Genomic DNA, 17,176 nt, shown 5'->3' on the forward strand with positions numbered 1-17,176 from the left:
TTGTGGCAGCTCTTCACTCCAGGTCTCCTATCCGTCTCCATAGCCCAGTCCGGCCTGTTCCTGCTCCACGCACGAAGCCTACGGTGTGCGTTGCCAGCCCTGTTCGGCCTGTCCCTGCTCCACGCACCAAGCCTACGGGGTGCGTCGCCAGCCCAGCCCGGCCTGTCCCTGCTCCACGCACCAAACCTACGGTGTGCGTCGCCAGCCCTGCCCGGCCTGTTCCTGCTCCACGCACTAAGCCTACGGTGTGCGTCGCCAGCCCAGCCCGGCCTGTTCCTGCTCCACGCACCAAGCCTACGGGGTGCGTCGTCGGCCTGGTCCAGCTCGTTCCTGCTACTCGCACCAAGCCAAGGGTGCGAGTCGTCAGCCTGATCCAGCCCATTCCTGCTACTCGCACCAAGCCAAGGATGCGAGTCGTCAGCCTGGTGAGGTCCGTTCCGGCTCCACGCACCAAGCCAAGGGTGCGTATCGTCAGCCAGGTCCGGTCCGTTCCTGCCTCACGCGCCAAGCCAGGGGTGCGCGTCGTCAGTCCGGTGCCTGATCAGGTCAGCTACTCCACTACGGAGTTTGAGCAATCCGCTCCGTCTATGTCCGGTCCAGATCCAGCCAGCGGGGTCAGACCGGACCGGGGGCACTACGGGGGGATTGTGGAAGGGTGGTGGTCAAGCCCGGAGCCGGAGCCGCCTCCGAGGAGAAATGCCCACCCAGCCCTCCCCTGTTTGGGGTTTTGAGGCGCGGTCGCAGTCCGCGCCTTTAGGGGGGGGTACTGTCACGCCAGGGTGTGTTCGTTTCGTGGTGTTCTGTTTGGTTGGGTTGTTCTATGTGGTTGTATTTCTTTGTTTGGATGAGTGACTCCCAATCAGAGGTAACGAGCGTCAGCTGTTGGCTCGTTGTCTCTGATTGGGAGCCATATTTAAACTGTCTGTTTTCACCTTGTGTTGGTGGGTTTTTGTTCCGTGTTCAGTCAGTGTTACTGTGGACTTCACGATCGTGTTTTGTTTTGTGCTTGTGCTTCAACTAATTAAAGTCATGTTTCTTTCACACGCTGCGCCTTGGTCTACTTCTCGTCAAGACGATCGTGACACAAATAGGTAAACTGGGATAATACTAAAGAGTTAATCAGGGTGATTTTTCCACAAATTGACAGGTATTTACCTTTCCATGGTACCTTATGTATTTTTGCTAACTTTCTATTAAAATGTATTGAAGTGAGATCATTTATTTCCTTAGGGATATGTATTCCGAGTATATCCACATCACCATCAGACCATTTTATTGGTAAAGTACATGGTAATGTAAATTTTTTATTTTCTAGTGATCCAATACGTAATATAGTACATTTGTCATAATTTGGTTGTAATCCAGAAAGGTTAGAAAATGTATCTAGATCCTCTATGAGGCTGTGGAGGGATTCTAGTTGTGGATTTAAAAGAAAACATGAATCATCAGCGTACAATGACACCTTTGTTTTTAAGCCCTGGATTTCTAATCCCCTGATATTATTGTTGGATCTGATTTTAATAGCTAACATCTCGATGGCCACAATAAATAGATATGCCGATAGTGGACAACGTTGTTTCACTCCTCGTGACAGTTTAAAACTTTCTGAGAAATAGCCATTATTTACTATTTTACTAGGGCTACTATACATGATTTTGACCCATTTTATAAGAGATTCTCCAAAATTGAAATGCTCCAGGCATTTATATATAAACCCCAGTCGTACTTTATCAAATGCCTTTTCGAAGTCTGCTATGAATAGCAGGCCTGGTTTCCCAGATTTTCCATAGTGTTCTATTGTTTCCAATACTTGCCTTATATTATCTCCAATGTATCTTCCATGTAAAAAACCTGTCTGATTAGAATGAATAATATCCGACAATACCTTTTTAATTCTATGCGCTATACATTTTGCATCACAACACTGAAGTGTAAGGGGCCTCCAATTTTTTTAATGGACTGGATCTTTATATTTTCCACTTGTATCCTGTTTCAGTAATAGTAGGATCAGACCTTCTTCTTGAGTGTCAGATAATCTATCATTTACATAGGAGTGGTTAAAACATGCTAATAACGGTTTTCTTAGTATATCAAAAAAGGTTTGGTATACCTCGACTGGTATGCCATCCAACCCTGGAGTTTTCCCGGACTTAAAGTCTTTAATTGCATCCAGAAGTTCCTCCTCTGTAATTTCACCTTCACATGAGTCTTTCTGTATGGCTGTTAATTTTACATTATCAATAGAAAAAAAATCTCTACAATTAGCTTCAGTTAGAGGAGATGGAGGCGACTGAAACGAAAACATATGCTTAAAGTACTTTGTTTCCTCCTTCAAAATATCATTTGGTGAATCATGGGTTACTCCGTCAATTGTAACCAGTTTCATTAAATTATTTTTGGTAGCATTCCTATGTTGAAGATTAAAAAAGAATTTGGTGCATTTTCCCCCATATTCCATCCAGTTTGCTTTATTTTTTATAATATATTACACTTGATCTTTCTTGAATAAGTTTCTCCATTTCTTTTTGTTTTTCCTCTAATTTATTCTGAGCCTCTATGTTACAGTTTTTATTGCCATCTATCTGTTCTGTTAGACTTTCTATTTCCTTTGTTAGTATAAACTCTTTTGACCTAAATTGCTTTTGTTTTTGAGATGAGTACTGAATTGCATGGCCTCTAAAGGCACATTTAAAGGTGTCCTATACAATAAGGGTTTTTGCTGTACCTATGTTATGTCGGAAAAAGTCAGTTATAAATTCCTTTGTCCTAGTTAAAAATAAATTATCATCCAATAGGCTTTGATTAAATTTCCAATATCCTCGCCCATGTGGAAATTCAGTAAGAGTAATGTATATGCCAATTATATGATGGTCCGACCGCATTCTGTCCCCTATCAACACTTTTTAAACTTTTGGTGCCAACGAGAATGAGATAAGAAAGAAGTCAAGACGACTAGCTTGATTGAGTCTCCGCCATGTATATCTCACTAGATCAGGATATTTAAGCCTCCATATATCTACTAGTTCTAATGTATCCATGACTTTCACGATTTCCTTAAGAGCATGTGGGTGATTGTTTGTGGTGTGATTTCCTTTACGGTCCATTGAGCTATTTAAAACAGTATTATAAACCCCCACCATAATAATATTGTCTTGAATTGCTTGCAGGGTTGATCATTTATTATATATATTGTCAAAGAAGTGTGGATCATAATTATTTGGTCCGTCCGTAAAGGTTTAATGAGCCATATCTGTTTATGGTCCAATAACATATTTAAAATAATCCATCTACCTTGCGTATCTATTTGGACATTCGGATCGAAATTATTATTAATGAATATCATCACCCCTTTTGAATTTCTTTGCCCATGGGAGAAGTATATTTCGCCCCCTTTTCCACGCAACTTCATCTAGAATTGTTGAATGAGTCATTTAGCAGACACTCTTATCCAGAGCGACTTACAGGAGCAATATAGGGTTAAGTGCCTTGCTCAAGGGCATATCGACAGATTTTTCACCTAGTCGGCTCAGGGATTAGAACCAGAGACCTTTCGGTTACTGGCACAACGCTCTTAACCACTAAGCTACCTGCCGCCCCAGTTTCCTGTAAACAATAGATATTATATTCCTTCTCTTTGAGCCATGTAAATATTGTTATTATTTTGTTATTATCAGCTAAGCCATTACAATTATAACTGGCTATACTTATTTCACCATACACCATAATGAGATACAAGTTTCAAGTCTATTTATCATTATATGTTTGTAAATTTACCAATAAAAAATAATATTCTATCTTAATCTATCAGTGACATGGAGTTGACAGTTTAATTTCAATATTGTTTGTTTAAATCTATCAAAAGTAAAGAACTTTACAGACCATGAATGGTCTTGTTGCACTACATGTAATGAAGAAGGGGTCCTTATGGTATAGCTGACCCTGCTCATTCTAGGATTTTAGACAAATCTTATGGAGTTGATCAAATCTCCAGACACATTTAAGAATCACAGTTTTGAGAGAAATATTATTTAAAGTCACATAGGGCTATTGCAAGAAACTATGTAATATCCTTTGTCAGTTCATTTTTATTATTGGAATTTCTTTGAATTTTAAACACTTTTTGGAGAGTTTGAATTGGGGTCCTTTGCTCTGGACAATGGCATTTCCGGGCATAGAGCTGATGTGGAAATTAATAATATAGAAAATATTTAGAAAATTCCCCAAACTAATATTTTCCCTTATAAAATGTCTCTAAATTAGATTTTTTTTAAGCTTAAAGAGACTCTCTGGTACTTTTGTATACTTTTTTGTATACTTACTAGCGGTCACTCAAATGATGAGGGACTGAAGTTCATTGGCTAGAACTCGAATTGCTAGGGGGCTGGCCCATGTGGGGAATAATGTAAGGAAAATAGAGCAGCACAGCTTCCAGAAAAACAGTCACTTTCAAATTAGGGATTTCGTGGGTAATTGAGGTAAAACTGTCATTCTGCTCATAGATGATGCATGTAAGAACTACACAGACACATCCAGCCCAAAGCTGGAGTTTAAAAAATAAATACTTAGTAGTCGCCAAAGTTCCGGAGCATGTCTTTAAATAATGCAACAAAATCGTGTTTTTTTAAAACTATAAAATAAAAAGTTTCCCTGCCTGACAAGGATTGTCCCAACTTTCAAGAATCCCTGAAGGATACATTTTTGACAAATGTTATCTTCTTGTTGCATCTTGGTCACCTGGGTGCAGAAATGGAACATGCTACAGTTTAATGTACAGATAAAATAATACAGAACAATAATTGCATACAACATCAGATGATCACATGGGACATGATATGTGCCAGAGTAGCCTATATCCACATTAGGTCCATGCAACTGATCTTAACAATAATGACCTAAATGTTTTTGACCTTTCCTTCCAGGAAGTTCCTTTAAATATTAACCACAGAATGGAGGGGGTGTGTATTGTCTCATCTGCAGTGTAGGAGGATGTACCAGACAATCCACTGTGCTCCAGGGCCAGATCCCGCTTCCCAGCAAACCACCTCATGGTGAAACAGTTCCCTCTAGTGCCTATATGTAGATAACATGTTGGGTTGGTGCAGTGAAGTGATCAAATTTAATCTGCTCATCAATCTGTTGATCACTGAACCATCAGGACGCTCAATCTGGAACACATTGTTAAGTTGTTTTAGAGGAGGGAATAGGATGTAACATGACTTGCACAACAGGGCTCTTAGAGAAGTGTGAGAGAGGGAGGTCCAGGTCCCCATAGCTCACATATACTGATGGCATGCATCCTCAGGGCAAAACTATACTCTGCTGAAAGCTCCCAGCCTCCCAGTGCCAAAGACATGGGCTTTTATCCACTTTCTATAGAGAGAAAGGCTCAGTGAATAGGGCCTCTGGAGAAAAAGGAGGTGCATTTTCCCTTAGATTTCAGCACGAAGGGTTCTCGTTAGTAATGAAGGGGGGTGTTAGTGTGTTTCAAGTTTTATTGTCACGTTCACAAGTACAGTAAAATGCTTTTCTTGCAAGCTCTTTCCCAACAATACAGTAGTCAATATCAGTAGTAAAAATATTACACTATAAATAAAAGTAAAGTATTTTTTGGCAGTAAAACAAAGATGAAGAGGGGAGTGATGTCTGGTTAATTGAGTCGGCTTTGTTTCATTTTGTACGACTAATGATCAGTGAATTGATGAAGTTGTCACCCTGGATGACCTTCATCTCCCCGCCCCTTGACCAAAAAATAATAATCTGCTCAGGGCACGAGGGAAGCTTTCTGCCAAGTATCTGGGTCAAAAAGAAAGCACTCTACTACAGGGACAGGGACAGGGACAGGGACAGGGACAGGGACAGGGACAGGGAGGGAGGGACGGACGGGACGGGACGGGACAGGACAGACAGAGACAGAGAGAGAGAGAGCAAACAAACAAAACAGCTTTAGAAAACATGGAATCAACTACGTGAATCAACATTCCAGCCCTGTCCTGCCTGTTGAGCAATGAGGCCAACTCAGAAAAAGAGAAAGAGGGAGGGGAGAGAAAGCGGGTAAGCGAGAAGGAGGGGTGAAGGGTGTCATTGGTGAGGGGTGAAAACCCCATTGGAGAACAAGAGAACAGCTCTCTATAGGATTTCATTTGGGCAAAAGCTGTGTTACATAATTAAGTAACCTGGCTCTGAGTATCACATACTACGGATGTTTGAGGTAAGTGTTGAACTGTTTATTAAGATGCATATTAAAACATGACATTTTTTATATAAGCTGTGGGTGAGTAAACTATTGAAATTACATTGTGGGGAGATAACAGGGAACTTTGATGTGGTAAATATTTGTTTTTCTACTTCATAGCTGTCTTTGATAAATGATTGGAAAATGTGTGCAGTCAATAACAACTTTGAACTATGAAATACTTATCTACATCAGAACTCACATCCGTCTGATAAAGACAGACAACCAATTATATCCTAAAATATGATATATTTATAAAACAAATAAAACAGAGACTACTTCAAAGAAAAGTAAAGAGGCCTAGCTAGCACATAACGTTCTGAGAACTATATGTTTCTTAGAGCTTGGTGAGAGCGTGGTTGTGCTATAGTTATTTTGCATACAACCTTCCCACAATGTTCTGGGAATGGTGCAGGATGGTCCTTAGGTGGACATTTCAGTACTTCAGCATAACGTTTCCTACAGGTTTCCTCATATACTGAATACAAATATAAACGCAACATGTAAAGTGTTGCTCCCATGTTTCATGAGCTGAAATAAAAGATCCCAGAAATTTTCCATATGCACAAAAAGCTTATTTCTCTCATATTATGTGCACACATTTGTTTACGTCCCTGTTAGTGAGCATTTCTCATTTGCCAAGATAATCCATCCACCTGACAGGTGTGGCATATCAAGAAGCTGATTAAGAAGCTGATTAAACAGCATGATCATTACACAGGTGTATTTTGTGCTAGGGACAATAAAAGACCACTCTAAAATGTGCAGTTTTGTCACACAACACAATGCTACAAATGTCTCAAGTTTTGAGGGAGCGTGCAATTGGTATGCTGACTGCAGGAATGTCCACCAAAGCTGTTGCCAAATAATTTAATGTTAATTTCTCTACCATAAGCCACCTCCAAAGTCATTTTAACCGCAACCGCAGACCACATGTAACCATGCCAGCCCAGGACCTCCACATCCGGTTTCTTCACCTGCGGGATCGTCTGAGACCAGTCACCCAGACAGCTGATGAAACTGTGGGTTTGCACAACCGAAAAATTTCTGCACAAACTGTCATGAAACCTACTCAGGGAAGCTCATCTGCATGCTCGTCGTCCTCACCAGGGTCTTGACCTGACTGCAGTTCGGCGTCGTAACCGACTTCAGTGGGCAAATGCTCACCTTCGATGGCCACTGCACGCTGGAGAAGTGTGCTCTTCATGGATGAATCCCGGTTTCAATTGTACCGGGAAGATGGCAGACATCGTGTATGGCGTTGTGTGGGCGAGCGGTTTGTTGATGTCAACGTTGTAAACAGAATGCCCCATAGTGGCAGTGGGGTTTTGGTATGGGCCGGCATAAGCTACGGAGATCAAACACAATTGCATTTTAACTATGGCAATTTGAATGCACAGCGATACCGTGACGAGATCCTGAGGCCCATTGTCGTGCCATTCATCCACTGCCATCACCTGATGTTTCAGCTTGATAATGCACGGCCCAATGTTGCAAGGATCTGTTCACAATTCCTGGAAGCTGAAAATGTCCCAATTCTTCCATGGCCTGCATACTCACCAGACATGTCACCCATTGAGAATGTTTGGGATGCTCTGGATCGATGTGTATGACACCGTGTCCCAGTTACCGCCAATATCCAGCAACTTCGCACAGCCATTGAAGAGGAGTGGGACAACATTCCACAGGCCACAATCAACAGCCTGATCAACTCTATGTGAAGGAGATGTCACGCTGCATGAGGCAAATAGTGGTCACACCAGATATTGACTGGTTTTCTGATCCACGCCCCAACATATTGTTAAAGGTATCTGTGATCAACAGATGCATATCTGTATTCCTAGTCATGTGAAATCCATAGATTAGGGCCTAATTAATGTATTTTAATTGACTGATTTCCTTATATGAACTATAACTCCGTAAAATTGTTGCATGTTGCGTTTATATTTTTGTTCAGTAGTTTTATTTAAAGTCATGTTGTCAGAACGTGCAGAGAACGTTCTTCTGTGGGTACTTCAGCATAACCTTTTCTGCAGGTTTCCTCATGGTTCTATATAAAGTCATGTTCTCAGAACATTAAGAAAACTTTCCATAAAACCTACAAGAAAACATTAGTAATGTTTAAAGAACATTCTAAGAATGTTATTTAAAAACATATACATTGCATTCTCAGCATCAACAAAACTCTCTCTATCCTCTCTCTTGTTAAGTGTGTTCAGGTGTTTTGTCCGAGCCCACTAATTGGCCACACCTGATATTAATGAGCGCTTGTTTTCTTTGAAATGGGGTCTGTTTGAATAGATTAAAATGAACAGCTTTGTATGAGTAAAAAAAAAAACATGGCATGCTAGCTCTAGTGGTGCAGTCCACTAATTTCCAATTTGTAAGTCGCTCTGGATAAGAGCGTCTGCTAAATGATGTAAATGTAAATGTAAATGTAATAGGTCTGAATCTCACTGATGCCATGCCACAATAAAACAAACAAATGTGTTTGCATGATTAATGCTTAAGCAAATTAATTTCCATGTGTCCCATCTGTGCGTGGAGTTCAAAACTAAGCTTGCAGTGTTATTAAAAGTCTTATTGAAACATTCAGTTAAAGTTTTAAGGAAGTTATTCAAAAACCTCCAAATAACCTATTCTCAGAACATTAATATAACCTCGCAGGAAAACTTTCAGGGAACCATAGTAAAACGTTCTCAGAACCTCCCTCCCTGCAACCTAAAAATAAACGTTCCCAAAACAGGCAACATTTTCACTTCCATTCTCAGAACGTTTAAAAAACCATTCAGTTCTACTGCTCAGGAAACTTATGGCTTCATTCCCAGAACCAATGGGAAACCAAAAACGTACGTTCCCACAACTTCCAAGGAACCCAATGTGCTAGCTGGGGGCATACAATTTGCTTTACATAGATAACATTATGTTCAGGAAAGCACATTGTTGTATTTGTTTTGAGGGAAATAGTGCAGCTGCAAAGAGAGCTTAGCTAGAGAGCTAGAGCTGGCAAAAAGCCAGTTGGAGAGTTTGCTCATTCGCATGTTTTGGTGAATTCCTTTACTGACAGACCAAGCCAAAGCAAACCATTTTACAACCACATTCGACAAATAACGAATGTTGAGCAAGAGTTTATCCAAACAGATGCTATTATGGTAAAACATTTATTTTTACTGACTTTATTTCTTTATTTCTTCTCCAGCTTCCTGTGTGTGGATTGGAGTACAACTCTCACAGGCAAAATTATGCACCCCAAGATGAAGTGTCTGTTTCTTATCCAACTGCTGCTAATTGAACAGACTCTGTGTAGGACACCAACTCCCCCTGCTCTGAAGACCACTCCGCTCTCTAAGACCTCCGTCTTAGGGGAGGCGGAGACTATCAAAAAGGAGCGGCAGTCACTCCTGGGGTCCCAGATCCAGCTTGGTCTCCCATCAGGTGCAGCGGAGAGTGCGGCCCCTGAAGAGTGGGTGGTGCAGGATGAGGCCAGGGCCCAGTCTGCCCAGCGTATTGTCACCACGCTGAAGGCCAAGCTGCAGGGCCGGATCCTCATCCAGGCCAACACCAGCTGTGAGGAGCTGCTGTCTGCTTCTACACTGCAGGACCCCTCCTCAGCCCTGTTCCCCCGGGAGCTCCTCGGCCTCTCCCTGGTGCCGGTGATGGTGGCGGCAGGCTGTTCTCGGGAGGCCCAGACCCTGGTACTCAGAATGTACAACCTGTTGGGGGTGGAGGACACAGAGGAGCTCCTCATAGAGGTGGAGAGCCTTATGGCGAGGGGGGCATCCCGCCCCAGAGCCACCACCCCCACTGCCTCACACGTGGTGAAGGTTCAGGCAGAGCGCCACCTACAGGCAGTGATGTTCAACATACAGCAGCTGGCCAGGGCTGGGGAGGTTCGGGCTGGGGAGGTTTGGAGGGGGCACGGGGCCTCTGGAAGAGGGAAGCAGGAGGAGAGTTGTCAGGGCTGGACCAGGGTGAACAGGACCCTGCTGTTGGGAGAGACAGTGCAGGGAGCCACCACAGGGGGGCTGGAGGAGGCGATAAGTGTCTGTGAGAGCCTGGGGTCCCAGTGTGCTGGTGTGTCCCGTAAAAGAGGGCAGTACCAGGCGGTTCTGAAGCCAGGCAGCCGGGTGGTGCCCTCTGTGGACTTGGATTCAGAATGCTGGATTCGACAGTGCCAGGTGCAGGATGAGGAGTCACCTGTGGCCTCAGGGCCGCGGGTACGGCGCAGCCCCCAGCAGAACTGCGTTAACAAAAAGGAGGAGCGTGTGTACAACGTGGTGGAGTGGATCCCTGTCGTCAGCACACTTTACAATCTGGGCACGGCCGTCTACTACACCTCTGTCAACTGCTCCGAGATGGCCAAGGAGAGAGCCATCCTCAGCGCCGTGGACCTGGGCACTGACGCCCTCATGGCCGTCACTGGGGGAACGGTGGGTGTGGCAGGCTACGTGGCAGGGGCGGGGGTGAAGACGGGGGTGAAGGCTGGGATCAAGTACCTGCTGTCCTCCATGAAGCAGGAGGAGGACCTGATAGTTAATGAGTACGGTCGGGAGGAGGGAGTCATCACCATACAGTAAACAGCCAGTAGCCTGGTTGGTTGGTAGCCAGATATGATTTTGCTTTAGCCAATGGCAGCATAAAGAGATCTGGGGACCAGGAAGTGGTCTCAGGGAACCACTGAGTAAACTCTCTCAGAACCCCTTGACCTCTACTCCACCCAATCTTCTCATTCCAAACCCTTCCTCTCCTCCTTCGGTACTATTGGTCAGGCAGACTCAATTTACACCCCTGATACTTCCAGTTCAAGGACTATTGTAATGATACTACCTTTCATATGTTGTTCTGTCTCCTCTAGAAACAGATGGAGCTCAATTCAAGCTGGCTATTTGTAAAAATTTCAACTAATTGATTTATAAGCTATTTTTCATTGATACATGAATGTGTGCAACTGCCCTTGGAAAATATCCTTGATTGATTAAATGATCATTCTAGCTAGTTGTTTTTTACTACTACTTTTGAGTGTCTTCATTGACCAAATCCAAAACATAATCATTATATAAGAGGAGTTGAGTGAATCAGGTAAGAATGATTGTACTAATGACTGATTGAATATAAACTTTTAACTTAGTCATTGTAAAAGAACTCTCAACACTGTTCCAGCAGTGGAGGCTGCTGAGGGAAGAACGGCTCATAATAATGGCCGGAACGGAGGAAATTGAATTTTTATTTATTTATTTATTTAACCTTTATTTAACCAGGTAAGCCAGTTGAGAACAAGTTCTCATTTACAACTGCGACATGGCCAAGATAAAGCAAAGTAGTGCGATAAAAACAACAAACACAGAGTTACATATGGAATAAACAAAACCTACAGTCAATAACACAATAGAAAATCTATATACAGTGTGTGCAAATGTAGTAAGTTATGGAGGTAAGGCAATAAATAGACCATAGTGCAAAATAATTACAATTTAGTATTAACACTGGAGTGATAGATGTGTAGAAGATGATGTGCAAATAGAGATACTGGGGTGCAAATTAGCAAAATAAACAACAATGTAAATAATAATATGGGGATGAGGTAGTTGGGTGGGCTAATTACAGATAGGCTGTGTACAGGTGCAGTGATCGGTAAGCTGCTCTGACAACTGATGCTTAAAGATAGTGAGGGAGATAAGTGTCTCCAGCTTCAGAGATTTTTGCAGTTCGTTCCAGTCATTTGCAGCAGAGAACTGGAAGGAATGGCGGCCAAAGGAGGTGTTGGCTTTGGGGATGACCAGTGAGATATACCTGCTGGAACGCATACTACGGGTGGGTGTTGCTATGGTGACCAATGAGCTAAGATAAGGCAGGGATTTGTCTAGAAGAGATTTATAGATGACCTGGAGCCAGTGGGTTTGGCGACGAATATGTAGTGAGGGCCAGCCAACGAGAGCGTACAGGTCACAATGGTGGGTAGTATATGGAGCTTTGGTGACAAAACGGATGGCACTGTGATAGACTACATTCAATTTGCTGAGTAGAGTGTTGGAAGCTATTTTGTAAATGACATTGCCGAAGTCAAGGATCGGTAGGATAGTCAGTTTTACGAGGGCATGTTTAGCAGCATGAGTGAAGGAGGCTTTGTTGCGAAATAGGAAGCTGATTATAGATTTAACTTTGGATTGGAGATGCTTAATGTGAGTCTGGGAGGAGAGTTTACGGTCTAACCAGACACCTAGGTATTTGTAGTTGTCCACATATTCTAAGTCAGACCCGCCGAGAGTAGTGATTCTAGTCGGGCGGGCGGGTGCAAGCAGCGTTCGATTGAAGAGCATGCATTTAGTTTTACTAGCGTTTAAGAGCAGTTGGAGGCCACGGAAGGAGTGTTGTATGGCATTGAAGCTCGTTTGGAGGTTTGTTAACACAGTGTCCAATGAAGGGCCAGATGTATACAAAATGGTGTCGTCTGCGTAGAGGTGGATCTGAGAGTCACCAGCAGCAAGAGCGACATCATTGATATACACAGAGAATAGAGTCGGCCCGAGAATTGAACCCTGTGGCACCCCCATAGAGACTGCCAGAGGTCCAGACAACAGGCCCTCTGATTTGACACATTGAACTCTATCTGAGAAGTAGTTGGTGAACCAGGCGAGGCAGTCATTTGAGAAACCAAGGCTATTTAGTCTGCCAATAAGAATGTGGTGATTGACAGAGTCAAAAGCCTTGGCCAGGTCGATAAAGACGGCTGCACAGTACTGTCTTTTATCGATCGCAGTTATTATATCATTTAGGACCTTGAGCATGGCTGAGGTGCACCCATGACCAGCTCGGAAACCAGATTGCATAGTGGAGAAGGTACGGTGGGATTCGAAATGGTCGGTGATCTGTTTGTTAACATGGCTTTCAAATACTTTTGAAAGGCAGGGTAGGATGGATATAGGTCTGTAACAGTTTGGATCTAGAGTGTCACACCCTTTGAAGAGGGGGATGACCGCGGCAGCCTTCCAATCTCTGGGGATCTCAGACGATACGAAAGAGATGTTGAACAGGCTAGTAATAGGGGTTGCGACAATTTCGGCGGCTAATTTTTTAGAAAGAAAGGGTCCAGATTGTCTAGCCCAGCTGATTTGCAGGGGTCCAGATTTTGCAGCTCTTTCAGGACATCAGCTATCTGAATTTGGGAGAAGGAGAAGCGCGGGGGGGTGCATGGGCAAGTTGCAGCGGAGCTGGTGGCCGGGGTAGGGGTAGCCAGGTGGAAAGCATGGCCAGCCGTAGCAAAATGCCTATTGAAATTCTCGATTATCGTAGATTTATCGGTGGTTACAGTGTTTCCTAGCCTCAGTGCAGTGGGTAGCTGGGAGGAGGTGCTCTTATTCTCCATGGACTTTACAGTGTCCCAAAACTTTTTGGAGTTAGTGCTACAGGATGCACATTTCTGTTTGAAAAAGCTAGCCTTTGCTTTCCTAACTGATTGTGTATATTGGTTCCTAACTTCCCTGAAAAGTTGCATATCGCGGGGGCTGTGCGATGCTAATGCAGTATGCCACAGGATGTTTTTGTGCTGGTCAAGGGCTGTCAAGTCTGGGGTGAACCAAGGGCTATATCTGTTCTTAGTTCTGAATTTTTTGAATGGGGCATGCTTATTTAAGATGGAGAGGAAAGCACTTGAAGAACATCCAGGCATCCTCTACTGACGGAATGAGGTCAATATCCATCCAGGATACCCGGGCCAGGTCAATTAGAAAGGTCTGCTCGCTGAAGTGTTTTAGGGAGCGTTTGACAGTGATGAGGGGTGGTCGTTTGACCGCGGACCCATTACGGACGCAGGCAACGAGGCAGTGATCGCTGAGATCCTGGTTGAAGACAGCGGAGGTGTATTTAGAGGGTAAATTAGTCAGGATGATATCTATGAGGGTGCTCATGTTTACGGATTTAGGTTCCTTGATAATTTGTGTGAGATTGACATGCAAGAATCCAAGGCTTTTACGGTTACAGAAGTCAACAAATGATAGCGCCTGGGGAGTAGGAGTGATTCTGGGGGCTACAGGGCCTGGGTTAACCTCTACATCACCAGAGGAACAGAGGAGGAATAGAATAAGGATACGGCTAAAGGCTTTAAGAACTGGTCTTCTAGTGCGTTGGGTACAGAGAATAAAAGTGGCAGATTTCCGGGGGTTGTGGAATAGATTCAGGGCATTATGTACAGACAAGGATATGGAAGGATATGAGTACAGTGGAGGTACACCTAAGCATTGGGTAACGATGAAAGAGGTAGCATCACTGGAGGTACCGATTGAGCCGGTCTCCGTGTGTATGGGGGGTGGGACAAAGGAGCTCTCTGAGGCTGGTTGAGCGGGACTGGAGGTTCTACAGTGAAATAGTACAATAAGAACTAGCCCAAACAGCAATAGGCTAGGCATATTGACATGGGAGAGAGGCATAACGCAATCACAGGTGTTATTCGAGAGGGCTAAGACAACAACTGGTAATGGCGACGAAAGTTTGGGCTGAGGCTAAACAGATAAACAGGATAGGGTACCGTGTAAAGGAACAGTCCAGCAGGCATTGATGTGTATTTTTAATGGATTATCAGATAAAATTGAGTTAATCATGAACATATAGTTAACATTCTTTGTGGCTTACTGAATTGGGTCATTTCGCTGTGTGTGTGGGTAAAAGAGGGAATCTGACCTAGGGTCAGATTTCTCCCTTTTGTCTCTCTCCTCACACAAAGTGATAAAGAGCGGTGCCAGAGTTTAAACTAAACATGAGTGTTTTTGCAAGATAAGGGATTGATTGAGTGTATTACTATTGATTCTGAACTGAATGAAAGTCGAATGTAGCCATCACCATAGACAAAGGGAGTGGGCGGAGCAAGAAAAGAGCGGGAAACTGAAGCGGAGACTATATAAGATGGAGGGAGAGCGTAAGGGGGTGTGCCATTCTGCAGACTGGTATCGGCTTTGTTGAAACTCTAATAAAGTCATCTTGATGCAACAAAAACTCTGTAAGATCTTATTTGTAATAAAGTATAGTGGTTATTTTCCACAACAGCATCAGCTGTGTAGCTGAGTGATCATAAGGTCCAGTGAACAGCAATAGCTAAGTCTGGGAGCAGTTTGTAGGCTGCTACAGCACAGGCGAGCAGGAGGCACGGCTGTTGATTGCGCGTGCTAGCAGGCTGGGGCTAGCAGATGTATCTTCGTGGTCGTCGCATCGGGAAACCTGTTGAAACCACATCAGACGATTACGTCGGCAGACCAGTCGTGATGGATCGGCGGGGCTCCGTGTCGACACTAGGAGGTCCCGTCCGGTTGACAGAGAGGGAGATAGCCGGGAGATGGGCCTGGCTCGAGGCTAGCTCAAGGATAACTGGTGCATCGGGACAGTGGTGAATTAGCCAACAACAGCCATTCGGTTGCAGCTAGCTAGTTGCGATGATCCGGTGTTAAGGTCCAGTGATTCAGTGATTCCGGCAGAAAATCCGATATGCTCTGGGTCGATAGCACACTGTGCAGACCGATAATTGTCCAGGCTAGAGCTGGCTGGTAGGTAGTGCAGACCACGGACAGTGGTGAAGACCGCTAACGGTGGCCAATAGCAAGTAGCTAGTTAGCTGGCTAGCTGGCTTGTTTCAGCCGTAGGTTCTTGATAAAAATAAAGAAATAATAGAATCAGTTCCACATTGGGTGAGGTGGGTTGCAGGAAAGTATATTTGGTTAAAGGATGGGAAGTGAGATAGAGAAATATATACGAAAAAAGACAAAAAACAAAAAAACAGGCTATTTACACGAGGACACAACACAATTCACGACCACACTGCTACGCCATCTTGGAATCCATCTTGGAATGGCATCAAACACATGGAAATCATATGTTTGACGTATTTGATACCAAGCCCACTGACTCCACTCCAGTCATTACCACGAGCCCGTTCTCCCCAATTAAGGTCCCAACAACCTCCTGTGAAACACAGGTACATTTTGCCCAAACTGTGCATTTGAGTCATTATGTGACTCATTTCAGCACAATGGTCAATGTAGGCTATTATTACAGTTGTATATTATTATACTACCAAGATGTAATCAATTGTATTTTATGCAATATAATGAAATGATCCTGCATGAGAAAGACAAGCTCAGTCATAAACTGGAAGAAAATGATGAATAGAAGTGTAAATATGGGATGCTGTTGATTACCATTATAAACAATGATGCAGCAGCATTGTTTAGCAGCAACCAGGTGATCTGTCAAAACTGTAGGATGATGAACTTCTTCTATTCAGGGTAATAATGAGAAATGCAAATAGTTTGTTACACTTACTTTGCCAAGTTTCATGGAATATAAAATAAATCCAGCATACAGTCCATGGTTTTATGAGCTACACAATTACCAAAAAAAATATGTTCTGTTAGAAACGTGCGAGCTGTCAATCCTACTACATTGCGAATAGCGCGTCATCAAGAATCAGAAACATTGTGAAAACTTGGTTGTATGTTTGTTGTGACCTTTGTCTATTACTATTTGTAAATGCTTCTAACCTGTGAATGAATTAATTCATTCTGATTTCCAGTTATCATAGTTAATATTTCACAGTATGTAAATGCTTCTAACCTGTGAATGAATTAATTCATGCTGATTTCCAGTTATCATAGTTAATATTTCACAGTATATAAAAAAATACAGTACAGTCTGATGGCAATTAATTTAAGTCAAATGAATACAGACATAGAGGTATTTTAATTCAAGCGCCGCAGGTAATGAGGGTGGACTTTCTGTTTTCATAACTCACTTTCGAAACGTCATTTCTTGGAAGTCTTTTTAGATAGTCCTAGGTTTCTATCTCGCTCTTACCTCGTGATTTACTCCCTCTGCTAAATTGAGCTTGTCCCACCCTGATTCGGTTATAAACTGAGCTTGTCCCACCCTGATTCGGTTATCATATATTGGCGTGTTCTTTTG

General features: G+C 43.3%; 1 protein-coding gene across 1 annotated transcript; it reads left to right on the top strand.

The window, feature by feature from the left end:
• Positions 1–5,947: 5,947 nt before the first annotated feature.
• LOC121575932 lies at positions 5,948–11,244 on the top strand. Its single transcript, XM_041889224.2, has 2 exons — positions 5,948–6,208; positions 9,432–11,244. The coding sequence occupies exon 2, from the start codon at positions 9,475–9,477 to the stop codon at positions 10,807–10,809; it is 1,335 nt and encodes a 444-aa protein (XP_041745158.1). The 5' UTR covers positions 5,948–6,208; positions 9,432–9,474; the 3' UTR covers positions 10,810–11,244.
• Positions 11,245–17,176: the final 5,932 nt, after the last annotated feature.

Source organism: Coregonus clupeaformis, chromosome 10, assembly GCF_020615455.1.
Source record: "Coregonus clupeaformis isolate EN_2021a chromosome 10, ASM2061545v1, whole genome shotgun sequence".
NCBI classification, from domain to species: Eukaryota; Metazoa; Chordata; class Actinopteri; order Salmoniformes; family Salmonidae; genus Coregonus; species Coregonus clupeaformis.

Excerpts from the sequence above, each read along its gene's own strand:
- LOC121575932 (XM_041889224.2), top strand. The coding sequence starts at position 9,475 with ATGCACCCCAAGATGAAGTGTCTGTTTCTTATCCAACTGCTGCTAATT.